Source organism: Jaculus jaculus, chromosome 8 (assembly GCF_020740685.1).
Source record: "Jaculus jaculus isolate mJacJac1 chromosome 8, mJacJac1.mat.Y.cur, whole genome shotgun sequence".
Taxonomy (NCBI): domain Eukaryota; kingdom Metazoa; phylum Chordata; class Mammalia; order Rodentia; family Dipodidae; genus Jaculus; species Jaculus jaculus.
Genome location: NC_059109.1, coordinates 4,617,475 through 4,631,471, shown reverse-complemented (window position 1 = coordinate 4,631,471; position 13,997 = coordinate 4,617,475). Strand labels below are relative to the sequence as shown.

The window sequence follows — 13,997 nt, the reverse complement described above, 5'->3', positions numbered from 1 at the left end:
CTCTGTAACCTAGAAAGAGTCCTTTTCTGCTTAACCAATTCTCTTCTCGTGGCCCTTTCTAAGTAAGCCTCTGTGGCGTTCTCCTCCTTTCAGAACATCATTAACTACTGCATGGCTCTCCCCAGAGCGAACTCGACCAGCATCCTGCTCTTTCTGACTGCTGTCGTAGCTCTGAGGATCAACAAGTGTATCCGGATCTCCTTCAATCAGTATCCCATCGAGTTTCCCATGGAATTGTTACTGGTGGGTGTTTTTCATGCTCCATTTTGTGGTTCAGACCGTACCTAAAAAAAAAAAAAAAAAAAGTGGGGGGAGAGATAGAGAGAGAGAGAGAGAGAGATTTCCTTCCAAATGTTTATTTTTAATGTGTCTTATCTATTGACTTTTTTGTGTTTTTCTTTTTCTTTTTTTAAAGTAGTTATACTTTTTGTTTATTTTCTTCTTTATTTTTTGACAACTTCCATAATTGTAATTCCCTCCTTCCCCCCATTTTCCCCTTTGAAACTCCACTCTCCATCATATCCCCTTCCCCTATCAATCTCTCTTTTATTTTGATGTCACAATCTTTTCCTCCTGTTATGATGGTCTTATGTAGGTAGTGTCAGGCACTGTGAGGTCATGGATATTCAGGCCATTTTGGAGGAACACATTGTAAGGAGTCCTGCCATTCCTTTGGCTCTTACATTCTTTCTGCCACCTGTTCCGTAATGAACCCTGAGCCATGGAAGGTGTGATAGAGATATTTCAGTGCTGAGCACTCCTCTGTCACTTCTTCTCAGCACCATGGTGCCTTCTGAATCATCCCAAGGTCACTGCATCTGAAAAGAGAAGATTCTCTACCAAAAGTGAGAGTAGCATTAATATATAGGTATGAACATTAAGAGAAGTGCTTACTGGGCAGTTTGGTGAGTATAGTATATACATTTAGCCAAACAGCAGCAGATGTTATACTCCTAGGACTCATGACTACCCCGTTGTAGGTTTTCAGTATCAGGGATGTATTCTCTCCCATGGAGCGGGCTGCCAATCAAATAAGAGAGCAGTTGGTTTCCACCATGACAGGCATGCCACTATTGCATCCGTTGGCTCATTTGGCCTGGCTGATCAAATTTAAGGCTTGCAGTGTCCACGGTTGAGTATCTTCACTGGTGATTTCTCTCTCTGCCATTGAACTGCATGCAGCATAACTTTTCCCAGCTTTCTGTCAGCTGGTCTACATGGAGGAGGTTTTCAGCTCAACTCCAGCAGGATTTCTCAGTGGCCTTGCAGCCCAAGTATGTGGCATCTTCAGCAATTGGGTCTTATCATCTATTCCTGGTGGGAAACCAAGGGCCTTGGCAATAGCCTGTAATGTTTGGGGGCATCAGGGATCTCCCTGGCCAGCAGCTCACTGGAAAGTATCCCATCCCTGGCACTGAAAATTTTCTAATTACAATATATGGCTCCTGAGTGTTCCATTGTCCAAAAGAGTAGGCTTCCATATGACTTATTTATATCCTCTTAGATTTTGATTAGCCCTCCCTCCACCTTTCCTGTACTTAGTCTCTTCCCCTGACCTCACTTAGGCCTTTTCACCCCCATTAATCTGTTCTTCTACTTAATGTATACAATGCCATCCTATTTATTTATTTGAAAGAGTATCAGGGTGGCCTCAAACTAACAGTGATCCTCCTACCTTTGCCTCTCCAGTGCTGGGATTAAAGGCATGCACCACCACGCCCAGCTCTTATTATTTATTTATTTATTTTTGGTTTTTCAAGGTAGGGTCTTGCTCTGTAACCTATGTTGACCTGGAATTCACTATGTAGTCTCAAGGTGGCCTCAAACTCACAATGATCCTCCTACCTCTGCCTCCCCAAATGCTGGGATTAAAGGTGTGAGCCACCACACCTGGCCTCATTTCTTTATTCTTTCAAGCAAACGGTGACAGAGTGTTGATGAATTCCCCTCGTTTTCTTTGTAGCAGTTGTGTTTCTGTGAAGGATAATTGTATTCTGGCTGTTGTTCAGTCTTCTTTTACACTCACAATACTACAGTCAAGAAACAGAAGCTGGGTGTGGTGGCGCCCTTTAGTACTCAGGAGGCAGAGATAGGAGGATCACTGTGAGTTCAAGGCCAGCAGGGGACTGCAGAGTGAATGCCAGGTTAACCTGGGCTAGAGTGAGAGCCTACCTCGAAAAAGAAAGAAAGAGAGAGAGAGAGAAAGAGAGAAAAAAAGAAAGGAAGGAAGGAAGGAAGCCTACTAGGTATTAAAATCTCTTGACTCTGCTTGAATTTGATGAGATGAGAGAAAGTCTTTAAGAGGTATGTCATCTGTTTGGTTGTCTGCCCTCTAAAAGTACAAAACTAAGAGGAAATGGCCATGTTCACAAGCGCATGAAAGTGGAGAGACAGAATAGCTTTGTTCTGTCCAACTGTACTCCACAGTATTAAGGATTAGCCATATGAGTCTCACCTCATATACCCCACATGACATAGCTCTTAAAAGATTTGTCTGGGGCTGGAGGGATGGCTTGGTGGTTAAGGTACTTGTCTGCAAAGCCAAAGGACCCAGGTTCAACTCCTCAGGACCCACGTATGCCAGATGCACAAGGTGGCAGCAGCTGGAGGCCCTGGCGTGCCTGTGTGTGCTCTCTATTTCTCTCTCCCTGTTTATCCCTGTCAAATACATAAAATAAAATATATCTTTTTAAAAGATTTGTATGGAAGTGGTGGTGGTGGTGCATGTCTTTAATCCCAGCACTCAGGAGGCGGAGGTAGGAGGATCACCGTGAGTTCAAGGCCACCCTGAGACTACATCGTGAATTCCAGGTCAGCCTGGGCTAGAGCGAGACCTTACCTCAAAAAAGGGGGGCTTGTCTGGGGTTGCAGAGATGGATTGGTGGTAAAGCCACTTCCTTACAAAGCCTGGAAGCCTCAATTGGACTCCCCAGGACCCATGTACAGCCACATGCACAAGGTGGCACCTGCTTCTGGAGTTCATTTGCAATGGCAGGAGGCCCTGACATGCCCATTCTCTCTTTCTTTCTGCTTGCAAATGAAAAAAATATTTTTAAAAAGGCTGGGCTGGAGAAGCCAGAGGACCCAGGTTCAACTCCCCAAGACTCACATAAGCCAGATGCACAAAGTGGTGCATGTGTCTGGAGTTTGTTTGCAGTGGCTGAAGGCCCTGGCATATCCATCTCTCCCCCTGCCTCTCTCTCTCCCTCACTTCTCTCTCTCTCTCTCTCTCTTTGTGTGTGTGTGTGTGTGTGTGTGTGTGTGTGTGTGCGCGCGCGCGCGCGCGCGCATGCGCGAACTCCTCTCTGTATATCTCAAATAAATGAATAAAATAATTAAAATTTAAAAAATTGTAAAGGCTATCTGGATTAGTACAGTGTTCCCAGATCTAAAACCTCTGACACCTGAGACCTTGCAGCCAGCACTGTGAGACATGTCCCTGTTGATGTAGAGGCTTCGAGCTGGTGAAGAGACCAAGTTAACAGTTGTCCTTAGTTCCTATTGCCATGTCAGAAGCCAAGGCTGCAGCTGCTTTGGCTCAGATGCCCAAGGAAATTTCCAGAATCAGAGCATTGGGGGAGACCCCTGACTGGAACTGGCCATACCTCTTAGGACCTTGCCGTGTTGAGATGGCCACGTTTCACTTGCTGTCCTGTCCTGTGACCCTCTCTGCTTCTGAAAGCATGCCCAATATTTTTCTAATTACCTGCTTTTTGTTGCTTTTTGTTTTTTTTCAAGGTGGGGGGTCTCACTGTAGCCCAGGCTGACCTAGAATTCACTCTGTAGTCTCAGGGTGGCCTCAAACTCATGGCAATCCTACTACCTTTGCCTCCCAAGTGCTCGGATTAAAGGTACACACCAGCACGTCCAGCTCATCTCCTTTTTTTAAATTGCCTACAGATTCTTGGCTTCTCTATAATTGCAAACAAGATAAACATGGCCACAGAGACCAGCCAGACTCTGATTGACATGATTCCTTACAGGTCAGTAGCCACTCTCGAGGTGTTTTCCCTATTTAATTGATTTTATTTATTTTGCATATTATTTATTTACAACCAGAGAGATAAAATGGGTGTGCCAGGGCCTCTTGCCACTGCAAACAAGCTCCAGATGTATATATGCCATTTTGTGCATCGGGGTTTATGTGGGTACTCTTGGGAAGTGAACTTGGGCTATCAGGCTTTGCAAGCAAGTGCCCTTAACCACTGAGCCATCTTTTCTTTTAAGGTAGGGTCTCACTCTAGCCCAGAATGACCTGGAATTCACTATGTAGTTTCAGGGTGGCCTCGAACTCACAGCGATCCTCCCACCTCTGCCTCCCAAGTGCTGGCATTAAAGACATGCACCACCATGCCCAGCCCCCAATATATATATATTTTGTGTGTTTGGTTTTTTGAGGTAGGGTCTTGCTCTAGCCCAGGCTGACCTGGAATTCACTATGTAGTGTCAGGCTGGCCTCGAACAGCAATCCTACCATCTTTGCCCCCTGAATGCTGGGATTAAAGGCATGTGCAGCCACACCCAGTCCCCAATACATTGTAAAGCATGGAGGAGGGCTGGAGAGATGGCTTAGTGGTTAAGGCGCTTGCCTGCAAAGCCTACGGACCCATGTTTGACTCTCCAGATCCCACGTAAGCCAAACATACTAAGGAGAGGCAAATTCAAGGTTGCACATGCCCACTAGGTGGCACAAGCATCTGGAGTTCTATTTCAGTGGCTGAGACCCTGGCACACCAATTCTCTGCCTGTCTATCTGTCTCTTTCTCTAAAGAAATAAATAAAAATAAAGCATAGAGGCTCATGAATGAAACAGGGCCAGCACAACTTGCTTATTTCTTCTCTGCTCAACCTCTGTCTCTTTTTTCCTAAGAGCCAGTGACTTCTCTGTGATACCTGGTATATGCTGGTTTTATTTTGTTTAATTTTTAAAAATATTTATTATTATTATTATTACTGAAAGAATGAACACACTGGGGCATCTAGGCACTGCAAATGAAGCCCAGAAGCATGTGTCACCATGTGCATGTAGCTTACATGGGTTCTGGGAATTGAACACAGATCCATAGGTTTCGCAGGCAAGTGCCTTAACTGCTCAGCTGTCTCTCCCACCCTGGTTTGTTTTCTCATAGGCATGACAGATCTCACGAAATACCATTGCTCTTTCATCATAAGATTCAACCTTATCGAGTTGGAGAGATGATTCAGTAGTGAAAGGCACTTGCTTACAAAGTCTGCTGGCCCAGGTTCAATTCCCCAGGACCCACATGAAGCTAGCTGCACAAAGGGGCACATGTATCTGGTGTTTATTTACAGTAGCAAAAGTGGCTGGCATGCCCATACGCTTGCGCACACACACACACACACACACACACACACACACACACACACACACACAAAAATAAATTTAAAAAAACCCTTCGAGATTATGGATAGACAAGTAAGCATTTAAAAAATGTAAACATTGCTTTGAATGTGTTTTGAACCATTTTTCATTTGTCCATGGTGACTAGGGGCTAGTAAACTGGACAAGGTCTCATGTAGCCCAGGCTGGCCTTGAACTCCTGGTCCTCCTGCCCTTGTCTCTTAGGTGCTGAGTTTCCTTCTTCCATGTTCTCTTCTAACTGGCTTTGCTACTTGTTACAGGGAACAGTGGGAACTAAAAGTAAGGTTTGTGTTGTTAAATTTGGGGAACGAACTGTGTGTCTATTGTATACATCTTTGGGACAGTCCATTTTCATCTAACTCTTAAAGGACAAAAAACGTGAAATGACCTTTAAAATGTGTGAAGTAATAAGAAAATTTAATAAGATAGCCAGGGATGGTGGCACATGCCTTTAATCCCAGCACTTGGGAGGCAGAGGTAGGAGGATCACTGTGAGCTTGAGGCCAGCCTGAGATACAGATTCTAGGTCAGCCTGGGCTACAGCAAGACCCTACCTTGAAAAACAACAAAAAAATTTATTTTTCTGTCTTTATCCATACATGCACACACACACACACACACACACACACACGTGTATATGTATATATATGTAAATATATAATATGCTGAGCCACTTCTCTAGCCCAAGTTTAAAGGATTGTGCAAAAATTCTTTTTAGATTTTAGTAAAGCAATCCTCCCTCCCAAGCCATCAAGATTTCTTTCCCTTTCTCATCTTCCTTCTGTTGTGATTGAGTGTCAAATCATGTATGAGTGTTAAATTAATGTTATCTCCAGAAACAAATCCCACTGTTACAATGTATTGTCATTTTATATGCTGATTTCCTAACATGATAAGAACTTTTGCATTTATAGTCATGCGAAGTATTGACTTGCAACTTTCTTTCTTTTTTATTGTTTTTATTTATTTGAGAGAAAGAGGCAGAGCAAAAGAGAGAATGGGAACACCAGGGCCTCCAGCCACTGCAAACGAGTTCCAGATGCATCCCCCACCTTGTGCTTCTGGCTTATGTGGGTCCTGAGGACTTGAACCTGAGTCCTTTGGCTTTACAGGCAAGCACCTTAACCACTAAGCCCAGTCTGGCCTGAGACTTTTTTTAGTAATATCTTGAGGTTCTAGAAGTTTCTATAAAATTGGCATTATTTCTTCTTCAAATACTTGGTAGAATCTATCAATAAAGATATGTGGGCCTGAAACTTTTTTTTGTTTTGTTTTGTTTTTTTGTTTTTCAAGGTAGGGTCTCACTCTAGCCCAGGCTGACCTGGAATTCACTATGTAGTCTCAGGGTGACCTCGAACTCATGGTGATCCTCCTACCTCTGCCTCCTGAATGCTGGGATTAAAGGTGTACATTACCACGTTGGGCTCTGAAACATTTTTCCCTACAATTTTTATTATGAGAAGTTTCTTAACTATGATTCTTTGTGTGTGTGTGTGTTTGTGTGTGTGTTTGTGTGTGTGCGGGGGTTCAAGGTAAGGTCTTGCTTTATCCCAGGCTGGCTTAGAACTTGTGGCTATCCTTCTACCTTTGCTGCCAGACTGCTGGAATTAAAAATATACACCACCACATCCAGCTATGATTCAACTTTTTGTTTTGTTTTATGATATAGGGTCTCACTCTAGGTCAGGCTGCATGATTCAATTTCTAATATATTATCTTTTAAAATATTTTCATTTATTTGGAGAGTGAGTGAGTGAGAATGGGTGCACCAGGACCTCCTGCTATTGCAAAAATGAACTCCAGATGCATGAACCACTTTGTGCATCTATTTTTTTTTTTTTTTTTTTTTTTTTTTTTTTTTTTTGGTTTTTCAAGGTAGTGTCTCACTCTAGTTTAAACCAACCTGGAATTGACTATGTAGTCTCAGGGTGGCCTCAAACTCATTGCAATCCTCCTACCTCTGCATCCCAAGTGCTGGGATTTAAGGCATGCGCCACCATGCCCGACTAATTTTTTTTAAATATTGGTTATTTATTTATTTGCAAGCAGAGAGAGATAGAAGAGAGACAAGAGAATGGGCATGCTAGGGCCTCCAGCTACTGCCAATGGACTCTCAAGTATTGAGGTTAGAGGCATGCACCATCACAACAGGCTCTATTTATTTTTCTTTTGGTTTTTCAAGGTAGGCTCTCACTCTAGCCCAGGATGACCTGGAATTCACTATGTAGTCTCAGGGTGGCCTCGAACTCACGGCGATCCTCCTACCTCTGCCTCCCAAGTGCTGGGATGAAAGGCGTGCGCCACCATGCCTGGATTATTTAGTTAGTTAGTTAGTTTTTTTGAGGTGCCTGCAGAACTCAGGCCCTTTGCATACATTTAGCAATAATCCCACTGTTTTATTTTACAGCTTCCTGTTTCCTCAAATGCCAGATTTAAGCTTTCTTTCCCGTATCCTTTTACAAGCCATGTCCTTGGCCTTGGTGAGCTCCTTCCTGCTCATATTCCTGGGGAGAAAGATCTCCAGTCTCCACAACTATTCAGTCAACTCCAACCAGGTGAGCGGCCGTCATGTCTTCCGAAGCATAAGTCTTTGCTCTTGAATATGGACCTCCTGCCACTATAAAGGCTAGATTCTTTCTTTTTCTTTTGATTTTTCAAAGGAGGCTTTCAGGGGCTGGAGAGATGGCTTAGCGGTTAAGCTCTTGCCTGTGAAGCCTAAGGACCCTGGTTCGAGGCTCGGTTCCCCAGGTCCCACGTTAGCCAGATACACAAGGGGGCGCACGCGTCTGGAGTTCGTTTGCAGAGGCTGGAAGCCCTGGCTCGACCATTCTCTCTCTCTCCCTCTATCTGTCCTTCTCTCTGTGTCTGTCTCTCTCAAATAAATAAATAAATAAAAATTTAAAAAAAAAAAAAAGGAGGCTTTCACTCTAGCCCAGGCTGACCTGCAACTCACTCTGTAGTTCCAGGCTGGCCTCAAACTCATGGCGATCTCCCCACCTCTACATCTAGAATGCTGGGATTCAAGGCCCAGCTCTAGATTTTTTTTTTTAAATTGTTTATTTATTTATTTGAGAGTGACAGACACAGAGAGAAAGACAGATAGAGGGAAAGAGAGAGAATGGGCGCGCCAGGGCTTCCAGCCTCTGCAAACGAACTCCAGACGCGTGCACCCCCTTGTGCATCTGGCTAACGTGGGACCTGGGGAACTGAGCCTCGAACCGGGGTCCTTAGGCTTCACAGGCAAGCACTTAACCGCTAAGCCATCTCTCCAGCCTGAGATTTTTTTTTTTTTTTTTTAAATGTGAGTGAGAGAGAGAGAGGGGATTGGTATGCCAGGGCCTCCAGCCACTGCAATCAAACTGCAGATGCCTGTGCCTCCTTGTGCACATGTGTGACCTCTGCACTTATGTCACTGTGCATCTGGCTTATGTGGGACCTAGAGCATCAAACATGAGTCCTTAGGTTTTGCAGGCAAGCGCCTTAACTGCTAAGCCATCTCTCAGCCCTAGATTGATTCTTTCTTTCTTTCTTTCTTTCTTTCTTTCTTTCTTTCTTTCTTTCTTTCTTTCTTTTTTTTTTATCAAAGAGTCATGTGGGTGTAATCACAAAAGGGTTGTGAGACATGGGGGACACTTAATTTTAAATCCACTACAACAAATACAAGTGCTATTTCCCTGGAGTAGTTATGGCTCAGAGAGAGCCTGGGGAAAGGGCTCAGTAGGTAAGAATCCTTGCTGAGCAGGCATGAGCACCTGAGTTCCATCAGAGAACCCATCTTAAACACCAGGCACACTGGGATGGAGAGAGTGGTCAGTGGTTAAGGCGCTTGCCAGTGAAGCCTAAGGACCCATGCTGGACTCTCTAGATCCCACATAAGCCAGACGCACAAAGATGAGGCAAGTGCAAGGTCTCACATGCCCACTAGGTGGCACAAGTGTCTGACATTTGATTTCAGTAACTGAGGCCCTGGTACACCAATTCTCTCTCTTCTCTCTCCCTGTTTTTCTTGCTCTCTCTTTCCCTAAAATTAAAAAAAAAAAAAATAGGGCTGGAGATATGGCTTAGTGGTTAAGGCATTTGCCTGCAAAGCCAAAGGTTCAATTCTCCAGGACCCATATAAGCCAGGTACACAAGGGGGCACATACTCCTGGAGTTCGTTTGCAGTGGCTGGAGGCCCTGGCACACCCATTCTCTCTCTGTCTTTCTCTCTCCCTCTTTGTCTTTCAAATAGATAAATAAATAAAATATATTTTAAGAAAAATTAAAAAACAAAAAATAAATCAATAAAAATAACAACAACCAGGCACACTCGCACAGGCCTATAACATTAAGGGAGACAAAGAAAAGAGAGGAAACGAGGCTCCACGGTCAGACTGTCTCAAGACAACGCTGCAGAAAAGTGACAAAGGGGACATCTGTCATTCTACTGTGGCATCCCTATGTGTGTGTAAGGAGTCCATGTGTCTGTGTACACCACACACACATACACACACACACATCACATCACACATACTACAGGCGTGCAAAAGGGAAAAAAAGAGAGAGACTTGGTGCAGACAGGCAGAAAAAAGCTTACGCGCCAGGCTTGGTGGAGTGCACCTGTAATCCCAGCACTTGGGAAAACAGAGACAGGGGGCTGGGGAGATGGTGCAGCAGTTAAAAGTGCTTGCTTGTAAAACCCAACGACCTCGGCTTGATTCCATAGTGCCCATGTAAAGCCTGACACATGTGTCTCGAGTTTGTTTGCAGTGGTAGGAGGCTCTGGCATGCCCACTCTCTCTCTCTCCTTGAAAATAAATAATAAAAAATATTTTGGGGCTGGAGAGATGGCTTAGCGGTTAAGCACTTGCCTGTGAAGCCAAAGAACCCCGGTTCAAGGCTCAATTCCGCAGGACCCAGGTTAGCCAGACACACAGGGGGCGCACACGTCTGGAATTTGTCTGCAGTGGCTGGAGGCCCTTGCGTACCCATTCTGTCTCTCTTTCTCTTTCTCTCTCTGTCTGTCTCTATCTCTTTCTCTCTGTCTGTCGCTCTCAAATGAATAAATAAAAATAAACAAGAAAATTTTAATTTTTTTTTTATCAAGGTAGGGTCTCACTCTAGCCTAGGCTAACCTGGAATTCACTATGTAGTCTCACGGTGGCTTCAAACTCATGGCGATCCTCCTACCTTTGCCTCCCGAGTGCTGGGATTAAAGGCGTGCACCACCATGCCCGGCGTTGTTTGGTTTTTCAAGGCAGGGTCTCGCTCTAGCCCAGGCTGACCTAGACTTCACTCTGTCACTCTGTAGTTTCAGGCTGATCTTGAACTCATGGTGATCCTCCTACTTCAAGGGCTGGGATTAAAGGCATGAGCCACCACGCCTGGAAAAAAAATATAGTTTTTTGCAAAGAAACAGAGGGCTGGAGAGATGGCTTAGCAGTTAAGGCATTTGCCTGCAAAGTTTAAGGGCCCAGGTTCAATTCTCCAGAACCCATGTAAGCCAGATACACATAATGACACATGAATCTGGAGTTCCTCTGCAGTGGGTAGAGACACTGGTGCACCCATTCTGTCTGTCCTTCTCTCTCTGTGTCTCATAAATAAAATATTTTTAAAAATAAACTGAAAAGAACCAGAGACAGATCAGGAGTTCAAGCCTTAGCTATAGAGTAAGTGAGGCCAACCTAGGCCCCATGCCCCTGTCTGAACCAACAAACATAATGAGGACAACAGCAAAGGATCCTGGTGGTCACGTTACCATGCGGGTGGGCTTCTCTTTCCGCTTAGACAATGGGATTGGAGCCGGGTGTGGGGGCACACACCTGTAATCCCAGCACTGGGGAGGCAGGGGTGGAAGGACCTCTGTGAGTTCAAGGCCACCCTACATAGTGACGTCATAGTGAGTTCCAGGTCCACCTGGACTAGAATGAGACCCTACGTCGAAAAACCAAAAAAAAAAAGAAAGAAAGAAAGAGAAGTGGACTGGCCATACTTTGGTGCCAGTGTGTGGTCAGAAGTGACGGCCACAGCCCGACCTGACCCTTGCGACACAAGCAGCATGCCTTTAGCTCAAGACCCTGTCTGTCCTTTGCGCTGCCCCACAGGACTTGATCGCCATGGGCCTTTGCAACGTGATCAGCTCGTTCTTCAGGTCCTGCGTGCTCACTGGCGCCGTGGCCAGGACCATCATCCAGGACAAGTCTGGAGGGAGACAGCAGGTGTGCTGAAAGCAGTGGGTTCTCTGCACTTGCACAGAGAGGCTCCTGTCGACCGACACAAGCCCCCACAGAACAGGACTGTGTGGAGGAAGCCTTGTTTTATTTTATTTTATTTTTTAATATTGTATTTATTCATTTACTTATTTGGGAGAGAGAGAGAGAGAGAGAAAGAGGAAGATAGAAAGAGAGAATGGGCACGCCAGGGCTTCTAGCCATTGCAAATGAACTCCAGATGCACGCGCCCCCTTGTGCATCTGGCTTACGTGGGTCCCGGAGAATCAGACCAGGGTCCTTAGGCTTCACAGGCAAACAGCTTAACTGCTCAGCCGTTTCCCCAGCCCTAAACCTTGTTTTTTGTTTTTACATTTTTTTCTTTCTTCTTTTTTTAATTAATTAATTTTTTATTAACAACTTCCATGATTAAATTTTTTTAAAATATATTTTATTTATTTATTTGAGAGAGAGAAAGAGGCAGAGAGAGAGAGGGAGAATGGGCAGGCCAGGGCCTCCAGCCACTACAGATGAACTCCAGACATATGCGCCTCCTTGTGCATCTGGCTTACGTGGGTCCTGGGGAATCAAACCCAGGTCCTTTGGCTTTGTAGGCAAGAGCCTTAACCACTAAGCCATCTCTCCAGCCCTAAACCTTGTTTTGATGTTATAGTTCATGGGGAAGGTCCCAGTACTTGGCAGAAGTAGAAGGAGCATTGTGAGTTTGAGGCTAGCCTTGGACTATAGAGTGAGTTCTAGGTTAGCCCCAGGTTAGCCTGGACTAGGGTGAAAGCCCACCTCAAGAAAAGAAAAAATAAAGAAAGAAAAGAGAAAAGGAAGGAAGGAAGAAGAAAGAGGAAAGTTAGGGAGCCACAGCTGCTAAGTAGCACTTTGTTGGGCTCAATCTCCGTCCTTGCCTATATCAGCCATGCTTTAATATACAGTTACAGTTTGACAGACATTGCAGAGGAAAATGACATTTGTTTATACCATTTGTATTACTAGTGGCTTAAAGCATAGAAAATTGGTGCTTAGGAGGCAGAGGTAGGAGGATCGTCATGAATTCAAGGCCATCCTGAGACCCTGAGACTACATAGTGAATTCCAGGTCAGCCTGAGCTAGAGTCAGACCCTGCCTTAGGGAAAAAAAAAAAAAAAAATTAAATAAACTAAAAGAAGCCAGGTAGCGCATGCCTTTAATCCCAGCACTCGGGAGGCAGAGGTAGGAAGATCACTGTGAGTTCAAGGCCACCCTGAGATTACAGAGTGAATTCCAGGTCAGCCTGGACTAGGGTGAGACCCTACCTCGGGGGGGAAAAAAAAAAGAAAAATTGCTAAAAAGAAATAATAGAAACGATGAGTTTGAGACTGCGTCCAGACCCCCTTGCACTTCTAAATAGAGCTGTGTTTCTCCGCTTTGTCCTCCAAATGAGCTTCATTCTCAGCAAGTGACACAGGCCAGTGTGGTCAAGCCGACTGGGAAGGGCCCTTGACTGCTACAGGCAGGCTTGACTCACACTGATGGATTTTTCCGATGGTAACAGGGAACTGAAACGGGAACATGGGAAGCAATTGTCACTGTTTTGTTTGTTTGGTTGGTTTTCCGAGATAGGGTTTCACTTTAGTTCAGGCTGACCTGGAATTCACTCTGTAGTCTCAGGGTGGCCTCCTATCTCTGCCTCCCAAGTGCTGGGATTAAAGGTGTGTTCCTCCATGACTGGCCCTGATTTTGTTATTGTTTGCTTTTCTTTCTCTCTGATTTATTTTTATTTATTTATTTGAGAGAGCATGAGAGAGAAAGAGGCAGACACAGAGTAAGAATGAGAAAGAGAATGGGCGTGCCAGGGCCTCCAGCCACTGCGAACGAACTCCAGATGCATGTACTACCTTGTGCATCTGGCTTACGTGGGTCCTGGGGAATCAAACCAAGATCCTTTGGCTTTGCAGGCAAATGTCTTAATCGCTAAGCCATCTCTCCAGCCCTTTCTTTTGTTTTTGGAGGTAGGGTCTCACTCTAGCCTAGGCTGATCTGGAATTCACTATGTAGTCTCAGGGTGGCCTCGAACTCACAGCTCCTCTTCCCTCTGCCTCCTGAGTGCTGGGATTAAAGGCGTGCGCCACCTACTGTGAAACCCTACTGACTCCATTAGATGGGAAGCTATTCAAGCTCCCAGTTGGAGGACAAGGGGGTGAGACATTTATTTATTTATTGGGGCTTAAGGGCTGTCAGTGAGGAATCAGCTAGTTTTTCTGAAGTGTGCAAGGGGATGTTAATGCTTTGGAGGAACGCAAGTCACGTTTTAGGAGAGAATTGAAATACCCAGCAGCGGCTGAAACATCTCAGACTAGTCAGTCAGCGTTTACTGAGAATGTTATGTGCTGAGTACTTGGGGATGATCCCGACATGACTCATGTTGAACCCAG

At 44.9% G+C, this 13,997-nt stretch overlaps 1 protein-coding gene across 2 annotated transcripts in view; it reads left to right on the top strand.

Moving 5' to 3' along the window:
- The window catches only part of Slc26a8 (solute carrier family 26 member 8), a 63,988-nt gene that overhangs the window by 25,779 nt on the left and 24,212 nt on the right, over positions 1-13,997 (top strand). For both annotated transcript variants that reach the window (XM_045156788.1, XM_045156789.1), the window contains exons 7-10: positions 94-243; positions 3,901-3,983; positions 7,791-7,938; positions 11,470-11,583. In XM_045156788.1, coding sequence (XP_045012723.1) covers positions 94-243; positions 3,901-3,983; positions 7,791-7,938; positions 11,470-11,583 — 495 coding nt within the window. The remainder of the gene's footprint in view (positions 1-93; positions 244-3,900; positions 3,984-7,790; positions 7,939-11,469; positions 11,584-13,997) is intronic.